The sequence below is a fragment of the Bombyx mandarina genome, chromosome 28, assembly GCF_030267445.1.
Source record: "Bombyx mandarina strain Sakado chromosome 28, ASM3026744v2".
NCBI classification, from domain to species: domain Eukaryota; kingdom Metazoa; phylum Arthropoda; class Insecta; order Lepidoptera; family Bombycidae; genus Bombyx; species Bombyx mandarina.
In genome coordinates, this window is record NC_143233.1 from 9,985,260 (window position 1) to 10,010,050 (window position 24,791).

At 37.8% G+C, this 24,791-nt stretch overlaps 2 protein-coding genes across 4 annotated transcripts in view; one reads left to right on the plus strand and one right to left on the minus strand.

Moving 5' to 3' along the window:
* Window positions 1-7,876: 7,876 nt before the first annotated feature.
* Window positions 7,877-20,631, plus strand: LOC114246840 (uncharacterized). Of its 2 annotated transcripts, none has more exons than XM_028179553.2 (7): window positions 7,877-11,266; window positions 13,299-13,510; window positions 16,157-16,364; window positions 17,037-17,152; window positions 17,890-18,068; window positions 18,811-18,920; window positions 20,285-20,631. In XM_028179553.2, exons 1-7 carry the CDS (start codon window positions 7,963-7,965, stop codon window positions 20,578-20,580), a joined length of 4,425 nt encoding a protein of 1,474 aa, XP_028035354.2. In that variant the 5' UTR covers window positions 7,877-7,962; the 3' UTR covers window positions 20,581-20,631. The 2 variants fall into 2 exon arrangements, with proteins under 2 accessions (XP_028035354.2, XP_028035355.2); XM_028179554.2 differs by having other exon boundaries at window positions 7,877-11,026.
* A 459-nt stretch (window positions 20,632-21,090) lies between these two features.
* LOC114246843 (hyaluronidase) overlaps window positions 21,091-24,791 on the minus strand; it is a 36,279-nt gene continuing 32,578 nt past the window's right edge. For both annotated transcript variants that reach the window (XM_028179556.2, XM_028179557.2), the window contains exon 7: window positions 21,091-24,556. In XM_028179556.2, coding sequence (XP_028035357.2) covers window positions 24,488-24,556 — 69 coding nt within the window. In that variant the 3' untranslated portion in view covers window positions 21,091-24,487. The remainder of the gene's footprint in view (window positions 24,557-24,791) is intronic.

Consider the following 24,791-nt stretch of genomic DNA (forward strand, 5'->3'; position numbering starts at 1 on the left):
TTTGTTATGTATGTTATAAGCGTGTGGGGATATATGACAAAGGGATGATCTTCCACCGAACGGTTGATATTGCTCGGTAGACCGACGGTCCAAATTGTTGTTCCCTTCTTTTTCCTACCTATGCTGATAGCCTTGAGAGGCTATTTCAGCTTCGCCCTAACGTGTAGGTGAGCTCACGGGGCTCAAACCGGAGTGTTGCTAACACTGGCAATAGCAAGAGCAGTGCTTCGCAGAATCTACCACCGGATCGGAAACGCGACCCACTGAGACGATCCGGTTACATCCCTTTGCTTTACTATAATAAAGATTGGCGCGATTGAAAGTTTACAATTAATATTCAGATGACATTTCCAAATTAAAATGCGATATCATTGTAACATGATAATAATGATGATGTATATATATCTCAGTGGGCTGTGTCTGTGGGTTAATTCGGTCGTCGAGCCCTTCGTTGCAAGCGACGGGTTCGACGAGGACGGTGACCGGTGTTTGTGGTACCTAAAAGCACCGTTAATGGATCGGGAGGATCCGTAATGACGTGTTTTGGGCGACGTCGACTGTTTACCATTCAGTCCACAGGGTCGGGTATGTAATTTCCAGCGGCCACGACAACAGGGTTCTCATGTCGTGCCGTCTTCTCGAAGTGGCGCAATGATGTCGACTGTAGAAACTTACTGACTGAGTCAAGCCCAAGATCATCATGGATCCGAATGTTTTTGTTCGGAACTTGTATATATGCAGGCTTATCTTGAAAATGTCGTAAGCGAGATTCAGGCATCTGTTAACTATCTTGTATTGTATAATGGCTATCCGCCACATCACTGAATGCTGCGTGAGTGCCGTGCGTAAGCCCACAAGTGCATATTGTTTACTTAAAGGCAATAATTGCATTGTTGTTGTCCCTAAGCATTATCTCCTGCCCTTCTCCCAGTCATCTGGGGTCGGCGCAACATTTCTTCTCCTTTCGTACTCCTCTATCAAATACCATTTCCTCGCTCACTCCCTTCTTACACATATCGTCTTTCACGCTAAAATAAGGTACACTGTGGTAATTATGATATACATTACAGTTTTATCCGACCAAGGGGCACTGTATTCCCAGCATGCGTATGTACCTATTTTATTGGTGGTAGGACGTCTTGTGAGCCCGCGCGGGTGGGTACGATCGCCCTGCCTATTTCTGCCGTGAAGTAGTAATGCGTTTCGGTTTGAAGGGTAGGGCAGCCGTTGTAACTATACTGAGACCTTAGAACATATATCTCAAGGTGGGTGGCGAATTTAGGTTGTAGATTTCTATGGGCTCCAGTAAGCACTTAATACCAGGTGGGCTGTGAGCTCATCCACCGATTTAAGCAATATAAAAAAAATAACCAAATGGAAACAGGGGTGACTGAATCTCAGCGCTGTTAGATTCATTGACTTTGAACAGCATTAGTTGAGCCACCTTTTGCCTTTTTCTTTTCTTTTATTTATATTACTAGCGACCCACCCTTGCTTCGCTTCGGAAACTGTAATTATTGATTTCTCCACTATTTATTTAGTTATTATACAATATAAACCTTCCTCTTCAATCAATCTATCTACCTTTAAAAAAAAACCGCATCAAAATCCGTTGCGTAGTTTTAAAGATTTAAGCATACATAGGGATATAGGGACAGAGAAAGCGACTTTGTTTTATACTATGTAGTGATCATTAATACTTTCAAATCTAATTAAAAACCATGTATCATTAATGGGTCGTCGCTGACAGGGGCTCGCAGCCGAACTTTATGCTTTTAAAGGGGTTTTATTAAACTGAATAATTGAAGATGCAACCCGCCTGCCCTACTCCTCGGCACAGAGTAGAGCGGTCTAAGAGAAACGAGTAAAATTATATCACAATAAACAATGTCGATGCAGGTTATAAGAAAAATGAGCCAATCGTAGTTTATCAACTAAACTTTTATTAGCTTCAGACGTATGTGTGTTAGTATGTAACGGAATCTTTGAACATGATTTTGACCCCCTTCAAAACGTCGGATTAACTCGAAATTTGGTATACTTATTAAGGACCGATGACAATTCAAAATTTAAAAAAATAATTGAAAAAATTGAAATTCAGCTAAAAAATGACAAATAAATAATCATAAAAAAAAACTAAAAAAAAAACGCTTTTATAGAAAATCCAACTAAAAAAATAGAAAATAAATTTTAATAAATTTGAATTTAAAATAATGTAAGAAAAAAAATATTTTATTGTAAAAAAGCGCGGTGTGCTTTTCAGGATATTATCAAAATAACCCTTCTACTCATATCTGTTGATAAAATATTTATAACTACTGATACCGTGCATCTCATGGCATCAAACCTTAGAACTTATATCTCAATGTCGGTGGCGCATTTACGTCGTAGATGTCTATGGGCTCCAGTAACCACACTTAACACCAGGTGGGCTGTAAGCTCGTCCACCCATCAAAACAATAAAAAAAAAGACAAGTACCAGTTTTTCCATTTAAACACCCTCTTAAAACATATTCATGAATGACTTCCAACATGAAAGAAATACTTGGTATTATAAACATCAAACACTTAAAAAATAATTCACCGTAATTACTATACAATGGTCTTAGGTCTCAAGTCGCGAAACGGGTGATAGTGTTCACACGGTGATGTCTAAAAGCTTCGGTAGCCAATTAGCACTAGATAGATCGTGAGCGCTTTCACCCTATGCAATATGAAATTAAAAGCTAAACGTTGTTCAGTGGTATCACTGTATTACTATATATATACTATAGTATATTACTATACTATATTTTCACTATTATTCATTGGTAATATACTATAATAATATATGTATGTGTAGAAAACATTATGTTTTTCTTTTAGATGTACGAAAGAAACAAAAAAATTGTTATAAATTAAAATTAGTTTATATTTTTACTGTATAGTAAGTAATCTATGTCAAATATAGTAATGGGAGTCCCGTGCCAAAAAGCATGTGCGCGATTTGATTCCGCTCGATTAGTGTGGCGACGGCTTCTTCAATTTTTATATTTAAATAATTAATTAATTTAAATGTCCTATACTGAAAATTTAAATATTCTCTAATATTATGCCTTATTTGTTTCATTCTAAGAAAGTATTTTTTTTTGTTTTTTTTTGTCATAAATTAGATGAGAATAAACACTAAGCTATATACTATAATAAAACCTAAGTCAAATGACCACGTGAGAATTCGTGATTTTCATACTAGTTCGAATCTGTGATGAATCCAGCATCACATTATGTTCTCAAATTAAATGTGAACTATTTTGACTTTTTATCATTTGCACCCCTAAATCGAGAGAAGAAACTATATTACTGGTGGCAGCACGTCTTTTGAGTCCGCGCGGGTAGGTACCGCCGTCCTGCCTATTTCTGCCGTGAAGCAGTAATGCGTTTCGGTTTGAAGGGTGGGGCAGCCGTTGTAACTATACTGAGACCTTAGAACTTATATCTCAAGGTGGGTGGCGGCATTTACGTTGTAAATGTCTATGGGCTCCGTTGACCACTTAAAATCAGGTGAGTTCGTCCACCCATCTAAGCAATAAAAAAAGGTAGATAGCAACTCTTCAATATTCTTTGTGTCACCCTTCAACAAAACCTCCATCTTTTTTTTATTTTATTTTTATGTTTAGGTGGGTGGACGAGCTCACAGCCCACCTGATGTTAAGTGGTTACTCGGAAACACTGCACTCAATATGTCTATAAATTATACATATTTCTAATCGTATTCGTAATTAAATTAGGTCCGATCGAAGGAAGCCGATTTTTAAGTACTTGCCCAGGAAATATTGAACAGTAAAATCTTAATAGTATATTTCGAAAAATTTATTCCACACTTATTTGACTTCTAGTTAGACATGGATCCGCGCAGTTATAATTAGCTGTGTCCGTGCCTACCCTAGTTGCGTGCAAACACGCGCTCTGTACACTCATCTAGACCAAGAGCTAGAGAATTTCATTTAACGAAAATGAAAATAATTCTGCTTATACATTTACTAATTCCGGTAGATCTTTACGGGATCGAGTCACGATCGATCTTTACGAGTCATAAAACATTACTCGATATCGATAAAGGGATGCCACTCGGGTTCAGCTAGTCAGATGACGTGGTCGTTGATGACTGGTACATGTAAATTGTAGGTTGTAGGTGTTTGTAAAAACCATGTTAATTATCATTAGATAACCGTGACTTGTAAGCACTGTGTTAGTTGTCATTAGATAATCCTAAGCGAACCGTGGAAGCATTATTCGATAACTTATCTTTGTTAAATTTAAAGAGTGATATGAACGCCCAAACTTGTTCGGTTATTCATAATGTTTTTACTGCTTCGATTGGTGGACGAGCTCACAGCCCACCTGGTGTTAAGCGGTTACTGGAGCCCATAGACATCTATAACGTAAATGCGCCACCCATCTTGATATATAAGTTCTAAGATCTCAGTATAGTTACAACGGCTGCACCCTTCAAACCGAAACGCATTACTGCTTCACGGCAGAAATAGGCGGGGCGGTGGGTCCTACCCGTGCGGACTCACAATAGGTCCTACCACCGGTAAATGTGTTGATAGTGTTTAACGAATTAAAAAGTGATCCGGGAAAAAATCCATTTTGTAATTTAAATAAATAACATTTTTTTGTGTAATTATATTGATTTATGTTTTATACATACAACACTATAAGTGTATAGTGCGTTTTTACTCTCTAGATTTTCTATGAACTAGACTGCGAACGAACGTAACGTACTAAAGAAAGGCGAGCACGAATGACTATCGAAAAAGTATTCGTATCGCTATCGAGAAAAAATGTACAGGATCTAAGCAGCGCCCCCTACCGCGCGTAAAAAGAATTAATTTCAGCAGCACGAATGACTTTACTTACTGTCGTTTCGCAGTCGAATGGTCGCGTTCTCGAAACTCGAAACTTTAACTCATAATCGAGAGCATTTGAGAATATTGTTTTGACATGCGCTAACGTAAATCTCGAAGGCTAACTTTTTTATATTTGAGAGATTAGTTGGCCTTTCCAGTTTTACCAGGACAGGTGGGCGAGCAAGGGCTCAGCCAGGAGGGGTGGGATTTGCTAACAGATACCCGAGCACCTCCGAAGGAGACCTAACAACTCAAGAGCAGCTGCTTCGCGAATGAATCTAATACCGGATCGGAATCGCGACTCGTTTAGAAGATCCGGCAAGAAACTCAGCGGGCTGATGTTTAGGTTATGTTGAACGTTGAACTCTTTGCCGGGTTCGACGAGTACTGTTACCGGGGTCCCTACTCCTAGTGTTAGAGTGTCTTAGAATGAAGGTGTCTAATGCAAGGGTTATTGGATCTGTTGGATCCGTAAGGACGTGCAGGCTGGCTGTCGAGTACTACCGTCTAATGTAATTATCTGTTTTCGTATCGGCAACTCGAGACATTATGAATTCGATAGATTTTCGTGTTTGACCTACTGTTAATTTTTTACTTAGATTGTGTATTGTGTATGTACGTGTACGTATGTATGTGTATGTACAGAAATTAAAACACTGTGTGTATTTTTGAAATTATAACATAACAACCTCCTAAATAAAGCAGAGGGCGACGGCCCTTTTTTACCACTAAAACTAGGGTAGCAGTCAAAGAGTTTTTTAATGAAATTTAAATCAGACAAGTACACCTTATCACGAAGGCGCAACGGTTGAAATCGTTTGATAAATTAAACATTTAATTCCCCCATTACGAAAAGGCAGCACTCGATTAAACATATTGTGAAAGATTTACATTTACGTAGTAATTTTATATGCGGATTTTGACAGATATGTGTCATGTCTTCACGCGTGGAATAAAGTGGCAGGGTAGACAGGGACTTGAAGCCGTTATTTGTCATACGCAGGAGATATAGAAAATCTTTCTTTATCTATATATTAATATGTGAAACAAAACTTTTGTACCCCTTTTTACGAAAATCACACGTACGGAGGAGTATAAAATTTCACACACGTACAGAGAATATAAAAAATGAGTTCTGAATGTTAATATTTTTTTAATTGTGCATAAAAACACATTGAAATAATTAAAAAAACATTGCACACACTACTTTATTTTTTTAATAGCTTAGATAGGTAGACGAGCTCACGGCCCACCTGGTGTTAAGTGGTAACCGGAGCCTATAGACATCTACAACGTAAATGCCGCCACCCGCCTTGAGACCTGAGTTGTAAGGTCTCAGTTTTAACGGCTGCTCCGCCCTTCAAACCAATTTATAACAAAAGCGTATATATGCGTGTGTGTGTAATTGTAATTACTGGTTGTATCTTGTGAGTCCGCACGGGTAGGTACCACCACCCCTTATTTCTGCCGTGAAAGTCGTTCGTTCCGCTTGGAAAGACGGGATAGCTGGTAAACAATTCAATTAAGACTCCGACTTCATGCTTGAAGGCAGATGATGTTTTCTTAAGTAACTCTATGGGTTCTTGTAAGTATTTAACATCAGGTGGGTTGTAAATAGTTGACCCATCGAATAAGCAATTTAATTAGACACGGACATAGTTTTTCAATTGAAACTCGAAGGCGCATTACGGTGAGTGTTCTAATCGAATGATTACGCATATTTTCCTAAATAAATACGCATTCTAGAATTTTCTCCGGTGTTCGTGAGGCGCAGACATTATTAAAGCTAATCTTATGACTCAATCGTCCGTGACTACGAAAACGGTAAACCATCGAAAATAATACAATGACAGTAAATACACGGGACTAAAACGTAAAAGTAGTTTTAATTAAATACGCTCTCATCACGACCGATGAGTCCACGGGCGACGCTCCGGTTAAAGGTGTAGGTTTGGGTTATAACATTTTTTATTGTTGCTTAGCTGGGTTGACGAGCTCACAGCGCACCTGGTGTCAAGTGGTTACTGGAGCCCATAGACATCTACGACGTAAATGCGCCGCCCACCTTGAGATATCAGTTCTAAGGTCTCAGTATAGTCATCGAACACAATAAATTTCAAACACTTTATAAATGTGTCGTATCTTAAGGTTATACCTATACTCTCAGCTTACAGGTAGGCAGTATTAACCCAATAAATACTACTTACCTACTTGAGCGTTCCTGTTTGAAGGGTAGGATAATCGTTACTGCGGACAAACAAACTCTTTTTTTCCTACTTAAGCTTAAAACCTTAATTATGCCAGTAATCGGGTGAGTTCACACAGGGCTTTAAGTTGAAGATGTTGTTAACACTAGCCCTAGCAAGAGCAGTGCTTCGCAGAATCTACCGCTGGATCGGAATCGCGAGCCACTGAGAAGATCCGGCGAGAAACAACAAATTGAGAATTTAACCTCATGGACCTCAATCCATGGATATTTGCGTGTTTTATTAGGTTAGACCACAAAGACTATCAAAAGGACAGTCAGCTCGTATTACATATACGACCTCATGTCTCAAAGTGGAGTTTCGGGCTGTGATGTCCTTGGACTCCAGTTGATATTCATCGGCAGGCTGGACACTAATTGACTTCTGTCGGAAACTAAAACGATTTATAACTTAATAGTTATAATATAATATAAAATATGCGCTGACATTGACAGATTGCCATACGAATAATTACAGATCTAGGAATTTGGCAATACACATATTAATCACGATTTGAATCATTCGTCTGTAAATTACTTCGATCGTTTTATATTTAGTTCGCATACGTAATAGTTGCAGCGATGCCAAGTGCTTCCTCGTGGCCTATTCGATGCGAAAACTCTACTCTACAACCCAAAATACACCTTAACGTTATTGAAACAAGATCTACAACGGCTCTGCAGTAATTTGATGACATTTACTAATATTTGTCGCGCTTATTTTGAGTCGACAATAATGCAACACTAACATATCGGTCAGACCGATTCCACATTTAGTTCCGAGTGGTGCTTTCCTGTTAAGCTTTTCAGTTAAAGTGTTCAATTATGAATTCTAAAAAAAATAAACACAAAAAATCGAACAAAAACATTCAGAATCTCCCTAAGCACGACGAAGCAGAGACTTCAGAAACGAAAGAAAGTGTCGTAGTAACAGAAATTACAACGGATATGCCAAGTGAAGTGCCCGAACCTGCCAAGGAGGAAGTCCAGGTACTATTAGATACTGAAACACCGAAGAAACCTAAAAGGAATAGAGGTAAAAAGAAAAAAGGAAACGAGAATGAGGAATGTGAAGAAGGTAAGCTAACAGAGCCTGTTGAACCTAAAGTTGAGCTTCAAAGTCCTTTAAAGGAAGAAAACATTACACACGCAGAAAAAGTAGAAACCATCGAAGTACCAACTGCTCGTAAAAATAAAAACAAAAATAAGTGTAATGAACCAGCCATACCCGTAATAAACACAGAACCTCCATCAGAACTATCTTCTGCCAAGGAGATTGAAGAACAAAATCTTGAAATAATGCCTACTGAAGTTTTAGAAGAATCTAAGTCCTTAAAGAAGAAGAACAAAAAAAAGAAACGAAATGACTCTGATAGGTCTGACAAAAACCCAGAAGTGTCCTGTACAGCAGCGTTTGAGGATCTTTTAGCAGAGGAAGGTCAAACTGATAGAAACCAAGGAGAAGTGCAGAATAAAGAAGACATAGCTGAACTTAAACAAGTTGTTGACGATTTGGGCATTAAAGTTGAAACTGAAGAAATTAAAAGTGATATAATACTTGAAAAGCAGTCAGAAATACAGCTCGAATCTGATACTAAAAGTAAAAAGAAAGGTAAAAAAGAGAAGAAAATGCAGGCAGAACATTATGCCATTGAAAATGTGGATGATATCAAACCTATCTTAACTGAAGGTAATCTTGTCAAATCTTTGAATGCTCCCGAGAATCCTTCAGAGGGAAAGTCCTCTGATGTAGTAAAATCTTTAAAACTGTGCGCAAGTATTGAAGAATCGATAAGCTCTGAGTTGCCAAAACAAGAGATTGAATCGAAAGAAGAGTTTCAGAAGCCGAAAGCTAAAATAGCTAAGCCGGTGGAAAAGAAGCGCACTGGCAAACGTGAAATAGATGATCTTAAATGCGAAGATGTTAGAAGTGAAGACATATGTATTAGAGAAACTCTTACTCCTATACAAGAAATTAGCCCTTTTACTGTAGCTGAGGAAACTGATGAAGGTCTTCCTGTAAAATCATTGATCGAAGACATTAATCTTAGTACATTAGAAAAAGCAGAAACCAAATTAAAAGAAGAAGTTCTAAAATCATTTGAAACTTCAGAACCTATAAGTTTTAAGGAATCTGAAAATTTTACCTCAAAAAATAAGAAGAAAAGAAAACAAATAAAGGTCCCAGAAAACTCCCCAGAAGGTCAGATAGAAAAAGAACATCAGGAGCAACCAGAAGACGACGTTCTATTAGATGCAGAGCAGAGTCACGATAAGAATATTCTTGATGAAAGCATTAAACTAGAAGATAAAGATCACATTTCATTTGAGAGCTTAGTACTATCCGATCCTGTGACAACAACAGAAGAAATTGTGGATAAAATAATAGAGAGTATTTCACAGTCCGATGAATCTAATAAAGCTGAAATAAAAACTCTTGAACCGTCCTTAGATAACCATAAGATGAAAAAAAAAGGAAGGAAATCTCCCAAGTTACCTTTAGAATTGGGAGAAGGGTCGAAAATAGCAGAGATTAAACTAGGCACAACAGCAGTAAAGGAAAAAAAAGACATCGAGCAAACGCAAGACGAAGGTACCGGCTCAACATCACTGGAAGAAATAGAAATAAGAAGCTGTAAGTCTGAAGAATCACCTTGTGACGTTGCTCCTGAAATCCATTACCCCAGGTCGACCAGCCAACAGCTAGACGATAATAACAACATGGTAATTAGGGAAATATTGAATGACGATCTTTTGAACATTCCTATTTCTACACCTACAAATATCCAAGGATCTGGGGAAACACCTATTGGATCACCGCAAATGGTTTCATCGGGTATTAAAATAACAGAGGTAGAAGCTTCGAGTAAAGTGGAAGAAAAGACAGATTTGAAATCTAAAATGATGGAAGTTAACCAGGACATGGAAGAATTGAGGATGTCTATTGAAAGATCTTTGGCTGAACTCACTTCCATGGAGGACAATGAAAAAGTGCCCGAAAAACAATATGAGAAAAAGAGTGAAACTGAAGCTATTCCTCAATCAACTGAATCATTGGCAGATCGGGAAGTCAAGCAGCAGATAGAAAAAGAGCCCACATACGAAGGGCTACCAATTGATGAAAATCCTAAAATAATAGCGGAAAATATTTGTATCAATGAAGGTGTTGTAAAGTATATTTCTGAAGAAAAAAAAGAAAAGAGTCCAAATATTGATGAAAAGGTTGTTCCCATCAATGCTTGCTCCGATCTCGAACCCCCAGTCTGCCCAGCCAGGAAAGATAATAAGGGTAAGGGTAAAAAAAGGAAAGGAAAGCAGGAAACAGTTTCAAACCCTAGCCAAACTCAAACGGAGACTGCTACTACTAACACGGACACTGAGAAAAAAGACTCCAAACAAAAACAAGACGAGAAGACTGAACAGAAGTCAGATAGTACAGAAGCAAAAAGCAAACAAAAATCCGATTTACCCTCACAAGATGATGTAAGTAAAGAAGAAAAAGAAATACAACCAGTCAGAGAGCAATATGACCCAATAGAAAATTTTGAAGATGCTTTATCAACAGTCGATGACTTGGACGTAAATAAATCCTTCGAAATGATCCTCAATGAAGTAACAGATGAAAAACAGCAAGAACTGGCTGATAATAAGCCAGAAATTAAAATAATAGGACCGGATGATACAAAGGCAACACAGTCTGTACCGCAGCCAAAAAACTTGCTAGGCCATCCCGCTATTCCTGCATCATCGAATAGAGCTGATTATAAAAAAGAAAAAAACAAACCGCCCAATTCTAGACAAGCCAGAGTCAAAATAAAAGACAGTAACGATATTGAATCAAGCAGAACGCACAAGGAAATTAAGGAGAAAAAATCTAAAACAGATTTGTGTAAGATTAATGAATCATTTTCTCAAATTAACCAAAACGAGGATTTTGTCTACAAATATAGTTTTAGAAAGGTTTTCTTACAAAGTTCATGTCTTGTTTGTAAGAAGGATTTGATACAAACAAGGGTACCTTGTAAGAGATGTAATCTTGTCTTTTATTGTAGTAAAGAGCATTGCAGTGTTGATGGTTTGCAACATAAGGACTTATGTAACGCTATCAAAATTATCCTGAAATTTAAAGGTAATAAAGTTGTCAGTGATGGATAGTTAAGTACGAGGGCGGCACTAAAATTTCGGGAATAAACGAAGTGACACAACATTACTATTTAAAAATGTACTTATTGCTTTTCGAAGTATTCTCCGCGAAATTTGACACATTTTTCCATACGATGGAACCAATCATTGAAGCAACCATTCCATTCGGAAGTTGGGGTCTCCAAAATGGCCGTTTTGTAGGCGTCCACAGCTTCTTCAGGTGATGAAAATCTCTGTCCACGCAATTTATTCTTTATTTTAGGGAAAGTATAGAAATCATTAGGGCTTAGGTCGGGGCTGTACGGCGGATGGTCTAATAATTCTATGTTTTCTTGCTCTAAAAACTCTTTTGTTCTGTGCGCGGTGTGAGAACTCGCATTGTCGTGATGGAGGATGATGCGGCGGTTGCAGTTCTCTTTACGGAGTTCAGAAACGACCTGTGGCAAACAAATGCTAGCATACCATTCTACATTAACCGTTCTTTGTCCCTCAAGAGGAATAGTCGTAACATGACCGGTTTTGGAGACAAACGTGGCCACCATTTTTTTGCAACACTCCGTGAACGAACAATTTTTGTTGGCCTTAACTCATTTTCGAACACCCAAACTCGTGACTGGTTTTTTGTTTCGGGTTCGTACGCGTGGATTCGTCACCTGATACAATGTTGTATACAGCATTTGAGGATCCTGCGTGGAATCTTTCGAGAGTTCTGACGCACCAAGTAACGCGAGCCGCTTTATGCTCTTCACAGAGCGAATGCGGTATCCATCGGGAAAACAACTTTTTTACACCTAATTGTTCATGCAAGATTATTTGTATTTGACTCATGCCAATGTCTAAAGTTGCCTGAATTTCGCGGTATGTCACATGTCGATCTTCCTCAATCAGCTTACGCACAGCATCAACGTTTTCTTGGGTGACTGCAGTTTTTGGACGACCTTGACGGGGATCATCACTGAGCTTGACACGTCCACGTTGATACTCAGCAAACCAGCGATAAATTGTGGTTTTGGATGGGGCTTCATCACCAAATGCAGAAATCATCCGGTCAACACACTGTTTTTGTGTTAAACCATTGCGAAAGTCATAATAAATCATCGCTCTTGAATTTTCTCGAGTCAATTCCATTTTCTCAACGACTAAACAAGTTTGACCAAACCTCGTGACAAGACCGAGAATCTTTTTTTAAATAAATAAATGGTATTCGATTTTTAAAACCAAGGAGTTTTCAATTAAAAATATTTTAATATGACAGGAACAGTGGAAATATTCTATTCCCGATACTTTTAGTGCAGCCTAGTATATTATGTTAGCGGCGCTTGGCTTCTATTTCAACATCTTTTTTTATTTTAGTAGACAGTAATATTTTTCAAAAAAAAAACTTAACTAGTTAACTTGAATTTACTCGTAAATGTTCAAGAGAGCTCTGTTACTCCACAAATTGAATAAGAACTGAAAACGAAGTCTCAATTAATTTTAATAATGATCAAACTTTCCGAAAATTCGCTCATCCACCATGGTACATACCATACTAGTACATACCAAGCATTGGTACCCATCGTATATACTAATGCATAATATATAGTACTATAAATGGAATCATGAAGTGACCATTTGGGCTTGCTTCATATGTGGTCCTAATAAATTCTTTAAAGTAATATTAATGAAATATACTTAAAATTTGGATTAAAAACGGTATGATATGAAGTTCTATTCAAATTTGCATCTAATGACGTCAATATTCATTCAAAATTGCGGGGAATAATAAATAGGTCCTTGTTGAATTTAGTTCAGATGTTTACGTGATTGAACCCTACATTGTACAACACAAAGTTAAGGCGTCATATCCGCTCTTTATAACGAACAGAAAGTAAGTTCATAAATGCTCAAAGCTAGCCTTTGAAAAAGCATTTAGGTGAAGGTTTAGCGGCTAAAGCATTTCCTTTCTTCATTTCTCTCTGTAAGGGCTTATCAGTTAGAAATTTTAACTATATATCTGGACATTATTGGTTCCTTAGATTCGCCACACATCTACAGTGACGCACAAGGAGTCGTTGGACACAACTACAGACTGCTTCGAATGGAGATGATACTGGCTTGCGAGAAGGAGCTGAAAAGACGGCTGGTACCCTGGGAGCAGGAGGCGCTTCTGTATCCTAGGATGTGCGCTGATGTTTGGTGCAGAAAATGGGAGCAGGATGCTTTAAAAGATTGTGAACGATGTGGCCAGGTTGGTATTTGCTTACCTCCACGGCTCATGTTTTATTTTTTATTTATTGCTTAGGTGGGTGGACGAGCTCACAGCCCACCTGATGTTAAGTGGTTACTGGAGCCCATAGACATCTATAACGTAAATATGCCACCCACTTTGAGATAAAGGTCTCAGTGTAGTTACAACGGCTGCTCCACCCTTCAAACCGAAATGCATTACTGCTTCACGGCAGAAATAGGTAGGGTGGTGGTACCTACCCGTGCGGACCTTCAAGAGGTCCTACCACCAGTAATTACCTCCACGGCTAATGTAGTTAATAAGTTAATTGTCTTTAAACATGAAGTTCATATCTCTTTTCCATTACTTATAAGTAGTTACCGCATGCCCTACCTTTAAAACCAAAAGGCATAATTGCTTCGAAATTGATATAGGCAGGAAGGTGGAATCGATTTAGAAAATGCTTTGTCATGGTCTCGTCATTCGTCATGAATGTACCGCGCGAATTGTCGTAAAAAGTGCATGGGATATCATCTCTTGTTCCCCTAAAGTTCTGTTGCCTTATAATCCGGTGCTAATGGTAGGCTTCTAACGCAAGCATACATCATCACACTTTAGTAAGACTCAAAATATACGAACGGCTTATTCTTACGGCAATTTCTTGTCATATTTTAGGTTTTGTACCATTTATTTCATGGGGAGTGTCCTCGGGAATTGTTCGAGATGATTCCTACATCTCTTTTTTACCATCGCACCGCACAGACACCGGAGCAGATTGCGTTTATCTACAACGCGTTTCCAAAGATCTTTTTTGCCAAGAACCATCCGGTTTTGGAATGAATTCTTCTCAATGTTGTTTCCCGAGCGCTATGACATATCCTTCTTAAAATGAGGCTTGTGGAGAGTTCTCAGTGGTAGGCAGAGCCTTGGTTATATTATTTGTGTTGCTGACATCCATTAGACACGGTGACCACTGATCATCAGATGAGTCGAAATTTAATCTGCAATAATTTAAGATTTTAACTATTCTAGTTGATGACCGAACTCGACAAAGAGTTCGACGTGCAACCTAACCCATGAATCAGCTCGCTGATTTCTCGCCGGATCTTCTCAGCGAGTCGCGATTCCGATCCGGTAGTAGATTTATTAACGAAGCAGCTGCTCTTGAGTTGTTAGGTCTCCTTCGGAAGCGCTCGGGCAGCTGTTACCAAATCCCACCCCTCCTGGCTGAGTCTTTGCTCGCCCACCTGTCCTGGTGAAACTGGAAAGGCTCCCAGGACACCAGTAATTCTTCAATACTAAAAAAAAAAAATTGTACTCTAAGCCAGGTAGCAACAGCTCCCCTAAAAATCGGTTCGGATAATTCATTTTGAGTACTCGAAGGGTATAAAGGCTTATTTAATCAAATTCTGTTCCATATTCATTAGTCAACCCTTTTTGTTTTACGAAGGGCTCAGTGCGTTTGATCTGTTAAAATACGCTTCGGTCATTAAAGTATCCAACCCATAATATTTACGAAATAAAATATTAAGTTTTTTGCAAGTTACATACGTTTAAACACTATTGTTTGCGCTTAGGATTCTGCTTGTATCTGTCAGACATTATTCTTTAATCACACAAACATTCTACATACATAAGCCAAATATTTTCGTTAAGATCTGCACGACTAGATCAATAAAACGATCAAAGTTTGACGATGATGTTTGATGTTTAGTCTTTTTTATTATTTTCAAAGACGTATGTGTAATTTTAGCTGAAATCGCTCAAATTTCTAACACTTACTTAAATATACATTTACTAGCTGACCCGGCAGACTTCGTAGTGCATCATTCGATAAATAAAAGACACATCAAGAGGACAAATCAAAGGAAAAACAAAATTGTTTTTTTTAAATATAATTCCGAGCTTTTTTATATTTTCTCACCTTTTAAACCTTCCCTGGACTTCCAAGAATAATTCAAGACCAAAATTAGCCAAATCGGTTCAGCCGTTCTCGAATTTTAGCGAGACTAACGAACAGCAATTCATTTTTATAATATAGATAAGGGAAAAAAATACAAGATCACACAATAAACATTCTATAGGGCTCCTATATCAGATCCCTTCTTATAGTTCTTTGTATTATCTAAGAAAATATATTCCTATGTGCGCGTCCTCTATGTATTCAGGATAATGTTGCGCAAGGCATTGAACTTCTGCAAAGATGGTAATTATTCATTCTGTGCGTTAGATTTTTCTAAAGTGAAAAAATTTATTGAAGTGAAAAAATAACTAGATGATGACCGCCTTTTTGATAAAGCCATCTTGTTGTGTTTTTAAAGCGGTTAGTTGCCCTCAATTAAGAAAAATAGTATTATTATTCGCCAATAGATGTCGGGAAGAGTTGATTATTGAAAACACGAATAAAACAACATTTTCTGCAAATAAATCGTAGCTAGATCGATTTATCGCCCGCGAAATCCCCTGTATACTAAATTTTATGAAAATCGTTGGAGCCGTTTCCGAGATTCAGATTATATATGTATATTAATATACAAGAGTTGCTTATTTAAAGCTATAAGATTTGAGTAAGGTGTTAGCACAAGTGGTTTGATATTCGTATCGAATGAAGAGACTATGGTTCGTTATCAGGTCTAGTCCCATTGCTGAATAATGATCTTAAAACAGATGTCCTACTGTGCCAACTATCCTGATCATTTGCCGAAGTCACATCAGCGCTGGTGCAAATCGTACTCCCTGTACCAGAAGCTGGTGACTTACCAGCAAACTAAAGGAAGACTGGACTTGAAGATGCCAACCAGAGTCATGTCTGGGCTCTACCAGATACCCGATAACATGAATGAGGTCTTGGCTTCTATGTATGAGGAGAAAATTGGTAAGTCATTTTCTAGTTTGGTTTTATTACATTTGAAGAATGGAACTCATAGACTGTAACTGGAATGCACGAATGCTTTGTATGCATAATACAGCCTACCACTAGTATTAGGAATGATTCTTTTTTTTTGTTTTTTTTTATTGCTTAGATGGGTTAATGAGCTCACAGTCCACCTGGTGTTTAGTGGTTACTGGAGCCCATAGACATCCATAACGTAAATGCGCCACCCACCTTGAGATGTAAGTTGTAAGGTCTCAGTATAGTTACAACGGCTCCCCACCCTTCAAACCGAAACGCATTACTGCTTCACGGCAGAAATAGGCAGGGTGGTGGTACCTACCCGCGCGGACTCACAAACTTTTTTATACTAATTTGTAAAATTCAACAGTCTTCGGTTCAGAATTCCTATTTTTTGGAATATAGAATTACTGGTGGCCCGGAGGCCTTTTCAGTTTGACCAGAAAACGGTGGGTGACCACGGGCCTAGCTAGGAGACATGGGATTTGCTAACAGCTGCCCGAGCACTTCCAAAGGAGACCTAACAACTCAGCAGCTGCTTCGAATGACGAACTGTCTTCTGCTATTCTCTTCTATCTAATAATCACCGTCGCCCACCCAAAGAAGTTAAGTTAATTGCTGGACGATTGATACCGATCTGCTTCTCACTCACAGATATGTCCGACATCCAGTACGCTGCATTGACACAGATCGCCACGGCACCACTAACTGCCCTGTTCTCTTACCAGCTGTACCGAAATGCGAGTCCTACTACTAATGGCTTAAATAAGGTAATAGATTAAATCTAAATAAAATGTAGCCCTTAGATTGATAAAATTTATAATAATCACAAGAGAGCTTCATTGGCATCATCTGTGTTGTCTCATGACGTCCAATTGTTTTTATATTTTATTATTTTTATTGCTTTGGTGGTTGGACGAGCTTACAGTCCACCTGGTGTTAAGTGGTTACTGCAGCCCATAGACATCTATAACGTAAATGCGCCACCCATCTTGAGATATAATTTCTAAGGTCATAGTTACAACGGCTGCCCTTCAAATCGAAACGCATTACTGCTTCACGGTAGAAATAGGCAGGGCGGTGGCGGTGGTACCTACCCGTGCGGACTCACAAGAGGTCCTATCATCAATGAAATTTATTATTATTTTTATTACCTTATACCGATATTGTTCCGACCGGATCGCTTTAATCCTTAGTGGTAGAAGTAAGCAGGAATGTGGAAGCTACCCTGGTAAGCTTAAAGCACTCTTTACTACGAGTTAATAGAATACAATTTGGGCTATGGAACACTCCACGGTATTTCCCGAGCGCTATGACATGTCCTTTTTCAAACTAGCCTTGTGGAGAGTATTAAGCGGTAGGCAGCGGCTTGGCTCTGCTCCTGGCATTGCTGAAGTCTATGGGCGACGGTAACCACTTACAATCAAGCGGGCCGTACGCTCGTCTGCCTACAAAGGCAATAAAAAAAATACAAAAGCATACTAGATATGTGTTTTTCTTTCACCAGAACGCAAACTTCACCGTTCACGTGGTAGGGGCGGAGTTACAATTCGAAGCTGATATGTTGAACAAATGGGAAGTCTTTTTCCTTCACCTGCGGCCTGAGGTGAAGGAGCTCAAAGTCGTGCTGATCGGCACTGAGCTCAACCCTGGAAACCTGCCTTTGGAACTGCTAGAGAAGACCAGGTTGGTACCAATTTACTTACATTAACATTTCTTTGGAATTCTATATTTGGTTGTATTTTCTCGATATACCATAGACAGCGTTTTCATGAATAAAGATGTTAGGTGTATTTTTTCAACAAATGCCAGTCTGGGCTTTGAAGAGTGGAGTAGTTACAATATCATTGAGATGCCGACGTCTCAAGGGTAGTTGGATAAGACATATATTAATACGTGAAGTAAAAACTTTGTACCCCTTTTTACGAAAATCGTGCGGACGGAGGAGTATGAAATTTCCCCCACTTATAGAAAATATAGGGAAGGAGTGCACAATGCTAATATTTGTTTACAATTATGCATAAAAAGTAATTAAATCAATAAAAAAAACATTATATGGTAGTGTGTACCATGTATTTGACCCACACACGCATATATACTGTTTTGTTTATTGTTTAATATTTGTGGTCAAATTGAGAATAGATTAGTATTTCTTGTCTATATTATTATTTGTTTATAGTGTAGTCTTGGCGACATCTGTATTTATAGAAGTATAATAGTTTTTGTTAATAGAACCGTAATAATGTTCAAACTTATAGTTTGAATTAATAATTATAGTCGAATTTCGCCTACTGAGGTAGTTCTTATTATAGTGTCAAAGGCCACTTTATCTGCCTCACACAAGATGCCTAATACTCGACTGGCTAGTCCAATAATTCGTTTAATTATAATAATATTGTAGTGTTAATTAAGTAATATTCTCCCACAGGATGTGCGCTGACTGCCGCATGAACCAACGCAGACTGGTCCTTAGTTTCCACGACAAAACAGGCTATTCCGAGTACAGGGATACTGAAGAGTTTATGCCACCAGACATTGGTAACTAGTAAAAATATAATTAATGAAAAATATCTGGTGGCGTCTTGAGAAACACCTAGTTTTATTAAGTCTATTGAAAATATATTATATAATATGTCGCAGAATGGGGCCTATATTTTCATTATTTCTTGACATAGTGGGCGTATGATAGGTAGTCGTGCAAAGAGATTGTACAGCACGAAACGATATGACAGCTCCAAGACGTCTTTGCTTGTCCTAAGTCAAGAAGCTTCCAAAGCAGACCACCCGAAGTGAGCCGATGTTTGTCGAGTAGTTCCGGCTCCCATCCACTAGATGGCGCCCTTTTGCTTCGTATGTCGTGTCCGGATGCGACATATATATATGTATATCGCCATTGTTAATAATAATGACAGGACTCTGCTGCTGCTTGTCAGTTTTCAGAGTACCACCATCCCGTCGATATTAACATCCAGCCAATTGTTCGTTCCTGGTCAAACGCCTGGACAGGTGTTTAGCAGACCGCGGCCTCAGGTCTCAAGTCGACTAGGGGCAGTCACGCTAAGCTAACTATGACCTTTGGGAACCATTTAACATGACTAGAGAGAGAAACGTCAAAACACCAAAACCATATCTTTTTTATGACTGACGACTTGAGTTTTGAGTTAAAGAGGATGAAGGTTTAATTCTTACATGCTTTATTTATAGAGAATACGTTAATAGTAAGGTGTGATGGATGAAAGCCGATTGCATGCAGCAGAGATGCGAATGTTGCGATGGATGTGTGGAGTAACGAGAATAGATAGAATACGGAATGAATATGTTAGAGGAAGTCTGAAAGTGGCACAAATCACAGAGAAGTTGAGAAGTGCGCGTTTGGAACGGTATGGACATGTGATGAGACGAAATGAAAACGAGGTTGGTAAGAGAATGTTAACTATGAATGTGGAAGGACATAGAAGAAGATGTAGACCTAAGAAGAAATGGATGGATGAAAGGGCGTAAGAGGGGATTGAGCGAAGAAATGTTATATGATAGAAGAGTATGGAAGAAGAAAGCATGTTGCGCCGACCCCAGGTGACTGGGAAAAGGGCAGGATAATGATGAAATGATGAGTAAGGTGTTCATTTCATTCATTCATTTTAGGCCTTACAGCCCAAGGTTAGCCTGGTCGAGTCTCTCCAGACTGCTCTGTGTGCTTAGTGCGAATTTTTTAACGTTCTCGATAGCGTAAAAGTTAACTTATACTTGTATGGAATGGGATCGTTTGCGTACGTTTGCCGCTAGGGGCGCTGTTCCAACTGCATACAAATATGAGCTAACTTTTACGCTATCGAGAACCTTAAGAAACTCGCACTAAGCACACTGTTCAGGGTTTAAGGTGTTAATGGAATTTTAATTTGCAGTTTGCGCTTTCAATCCCGCCATTCACCGCTCATCTGTCTACAATGGAAAAGATGCGTGGCCTTCCACTTTGACGACAATAACGAGGCTCAGAATCCCTTTCTTAGTCACAGCTCACACGATCACGGAACTCCAAAGGGATTTGGTGAGAATCAAAGAGTGCTGCGAGGTCAAAGTGACGGGAGACCCCAAACATAATCCCTTCGCAAGCGTGAGGCCCGACAGAAACTTTATATCTGACGACGAAGCGCCTCTGCTCTTCAAAAATTACTGTTTCATGATTTTAAATGGATTTTGATGTGTTTTGATGTTTCTTTTTGTACGTTTTAATAAATTCGTTTGACTGATAGCCTTATTTTGTTTTTTTTTGCGAAGAATATATCTGCCTGGTCATAAGTGACATCTCATGTGGATCAGACAGCCATGATCAAACTGGTGATAGGACTTTTTGTGAGTCCGCGCGGGTAGGTACAACCACCCTGCCTATTTCTGCTGTGAAGCAGTAATGCGTTTCGGTTTGAAGGGTGGGGCAGCCGTTGTAACTGTACAGAGACCGTAGAACTTATATTTTAAAGTGGGTGACGCATTTACGTTGTAGATGTTTATGAGCTCCAGTAACCACTTAACACCAGGTGGGCTGTGAGCTCATCCACCCATCTAAATAAAAAACAAATACTACATGATGTAGCCAACAAATTACGCTACAAATAAATAAAAAGAGAATTCAAATGGACGCATTTCTGTGCTTATACCATACCAAGTACCAAGTGAAGGACAATTATGTGAAAAGGGTAATAAATAAAACAGGTTATTTTTATATTTTATTTTCTACTTATAAAGTTAATGCATAACAATAAGTACGTCAAACTAAATATGTCTATATCACAGATATGTCGTATCATCGCTGCTAACAACACCGCGTATATGAGTTTAGTTTTAGCTAAAGCGTGTCGTATGCTTATTGGAGAAACACATATATCTGGAAAAACTCTCGAAAATATTCAATTATATTTGGTTGTACTGGAAACTTCATAAATTTAACTAACGCGGTAATGTTGGCTTAGCGACGATATTATACAATTTAATTAAAATCAAATACATTTACAGGGTGTATTGAAGCTACATTAAAAGTAAGTTATTAGCCTAATTTAAAACGTTATGATTGATTGTACTAAGCGTAGATACATAACGTTTTAGTAAATTGATATTTTCCGAGCCAGCAGTGTAACGCAAAAGTGTGACTCTAGATCGTTGACCTCTTAGCTGATTTATAGAGCATTACATTGCGTGCTATACAAAAAATGCGAATCGAAAATTTGCGAACGTGATTTTTAAGAGTTTATCATTTTGATGAGCATCGGAATGACAATTTCTCTCACACGCTTATTTCTCAAAACATTTTTGTCGGGCACAGTACACTTTTTTCACAAATCAGTAATCAAAAGGTATTTACAAGGCATATACTATGCCTATAATAGAAGATTTTGCTCAACAGAAATCCCGAAAGAAACCGTTATCGAAATCGTAACCAAAAAACCAGCAGCATTCTAATATCATTAATGACATATTATATCATACTGTATTTGATTACCTATAATAAACGGTCATACTCAGTAAAAAAATGTTATTATAATTCGTTTTTTTACTTTCCAAAAGGGCGTCAAATTCTTGTGTGCCCAAGGGCCCCATCCTAGTTTAAGACGTCCCTGATAACAAGTATCTTTGACACAAAACGGGTCCTCCCTGGAATAAACTGTAATCAAAGTTATTAACCCAACAAGACGAAAACAAAAAAGGTGTTTGTGTCAAACGTCAAAAGTTTAAATGTACCAAGTTAATGGTGACCTATAAAATTAGTAATCATTACTTTGTCATTATTCAATTTACTAATATTAAATTTATTTAATTAAGTTTTATGTATTTACATTTTAAATTACAACATCATCTGAAAATAAAACTAAAAAATACTTAATTTTTGTTGAATATTAAACTTTCTAGACTATCGGCGCACAATCCGTCTAATAACTTGTAAGATGCTTTGTATATATTCTAGTCTATGTTCAGTGATTAGGGGTGTTTAAAAAATGGATGACTTGAGATTTTCTACATAAAAACAGAAGAAGATACGGCGTTGTGTATAACTTTTAATACGCTTTTATTAGCTTTAGACGTATGTATGTTTGTAACGGAATCTTTGAACATGATTTTAACCCCCTTCAAAACGTCGGATTAACTTGAAATTTCGCGTACTTATTAAGGACCGATGACAATACAATATTAAAAAAAAAGAAAAAATTGTAGTTCAACTAAAAAATGAAAAATAAATCATAGTTTAAAAAAACAAAAAAAATACGCTTTTATAGAATATCCAATTAAAAAATAGAAAATAAATTTTAATAAATTTGAATTAACAATAGTGTAAGAAAAAAATATTTTATTGTAAATAAAAGCGTAGGGTGTTTTTCAAGATATTATCAAAATAACCCTTCTACTCATATCTGTTCACTGATACCATCCACCCCATGCTTTTTTTTCAATAAAATCATTTTTTCTTACATTATTTTTAAATCAAATTTATTTTCTGTTTTTTAGTTGGATTTTCTATAAAAGCGTATTTTTTTAGTTTTTTTTAAACTGTTATTTATTTTTACTGTGAAATCCATTGCGAGCAATAGATCGCTTGCAGTAAATTTCACGAGTCAGGTTAACTATTTCAAGTTCTTTGATTCGCGCCAAAAACAGGTGCAACACGGAAAACTGACGAGTAGGTATTAAAAATTGTCGTAAATACTGTTTGCCTACGCTTGCCGCTAGGGGCGCTGTTCCAACCCCATACAAATTTGCGTTAACTTTTACCCGATTGAGAACGTTAAAAAACTCGCACTAAACACACTGAACGTGCCTATTCGCGTTACCAAATACCTACCCAATGTCAATATTTAGATACTCGTCGATTTACATAAGGCGTCCCGTATTGTTGAATAGATTGATTAATTTGTTATTCTAATGTTTTGCATCGCAGTCTGTATGCGACCGAAGCGGTTACATCATACTGATACTAGATGGCGCTGGTCTGCTTCCAAATTAATTCCGTCCTAAGTTACAAGCTATGAAATTCATAATACGAATTAGCCTTGTAATATTTTTGAGATTACATTTATCATGGCGATGAGGATTACTTGTTGACCGAATGAATCGTAATGTAATGTTAAGTAGTTTTCTTAAAACTTTAATTCAAAGTGGAGATTTGGCGTAAAAAAAACACACACATTCTTATATATAATGTAACTAACTCTCAATTCGGAAATAGTTTGTACAAACACAAACTTTCCATTTAACCCAAAAGAAAAATGCATTTAAAAATACTTTTGTAAGGATTTTTTTGTTTTAGGCAAATCAATTAGACCTCGAGCATTGTTAGAAATATAAGATCAATCCGTGAATGTTTTGTTAACAACACCCAGAATAAGTACCCACAAGAGCCCAAATAATATCCCAAGCATAAGGTCGCATATTTTATTTTGTAAATAACACTTTTGGCGAAGTAATTTTTCTTTTTGTTATCTCGACCTCTAAATAAAAAGGTCTTAGTTAATTAACTTAATGAACCAATTAAAGTTTCGAGTTTGAAAAGCTAATTTCATGGCTATCCATCCGACTTTATACTTCTGATATCGGGTGATGTGCTACAAAAAGGCAAAGGGCACAGGAAAAATGATTGTCTTATATGTAAGTACTGCTGGAAACATTATTATAGTCTTGTTCAATTTTTGACGTGACAACGTCTTATAATTCGATGGAGCCGGCTGCACGCACGAAAAAACATGACTCATGCGGCGTTACCTCGCTCTGAGGCGTTCCATTTAAGGCTTGAAGTGCAAGCGAGAGCGCGCAACGAGCGACAAAGAGGCACAATCGGCCTCCGCGTTCGGCAGCGTTCGACATCTGTCTCTCTCCTACTTGAGTGAGCGATGCGTCCGCGTGGACAGCTGCTATACAATAATACATTTACATGTTTTCGTCAAGTATGAAGTTCAGTGAAAAGTGAATGTGGTGTCAATTGTTTATAGCAAACGATAATTGCGATAATTGAAAAATGAAACCATTCCATCAGTATTTTCTTATGACGTTGTCACGTTCAACTATCGTCAGTAAACCGACTTTACAGACAACCGATTTTTTACTTCGACCATTTCCCTGTACCCTTACACAAATAAAAACACTGACATATACAGAAGGCGTCCCAGACCGATGACTGAAGCAGTACCCGACACCTAAAAGAGAGGAGGCGGTAAGAATTCTGATATACATTATAATGAGAATATGTACTGATAGATATATACAGTGAGGTGGAATTGTGAAAGGAACATCTCTGGACCTTTGGTAATGAGGCTTTGGTGTGCTTATCTTAATGTTACTGCCTGAATTTAAGACTGAAACAGGATCGCGATTTCGACGAATTCAACACGATAATTAGCCTATTCACTAAGCTAGAATGAATGGTTGGTT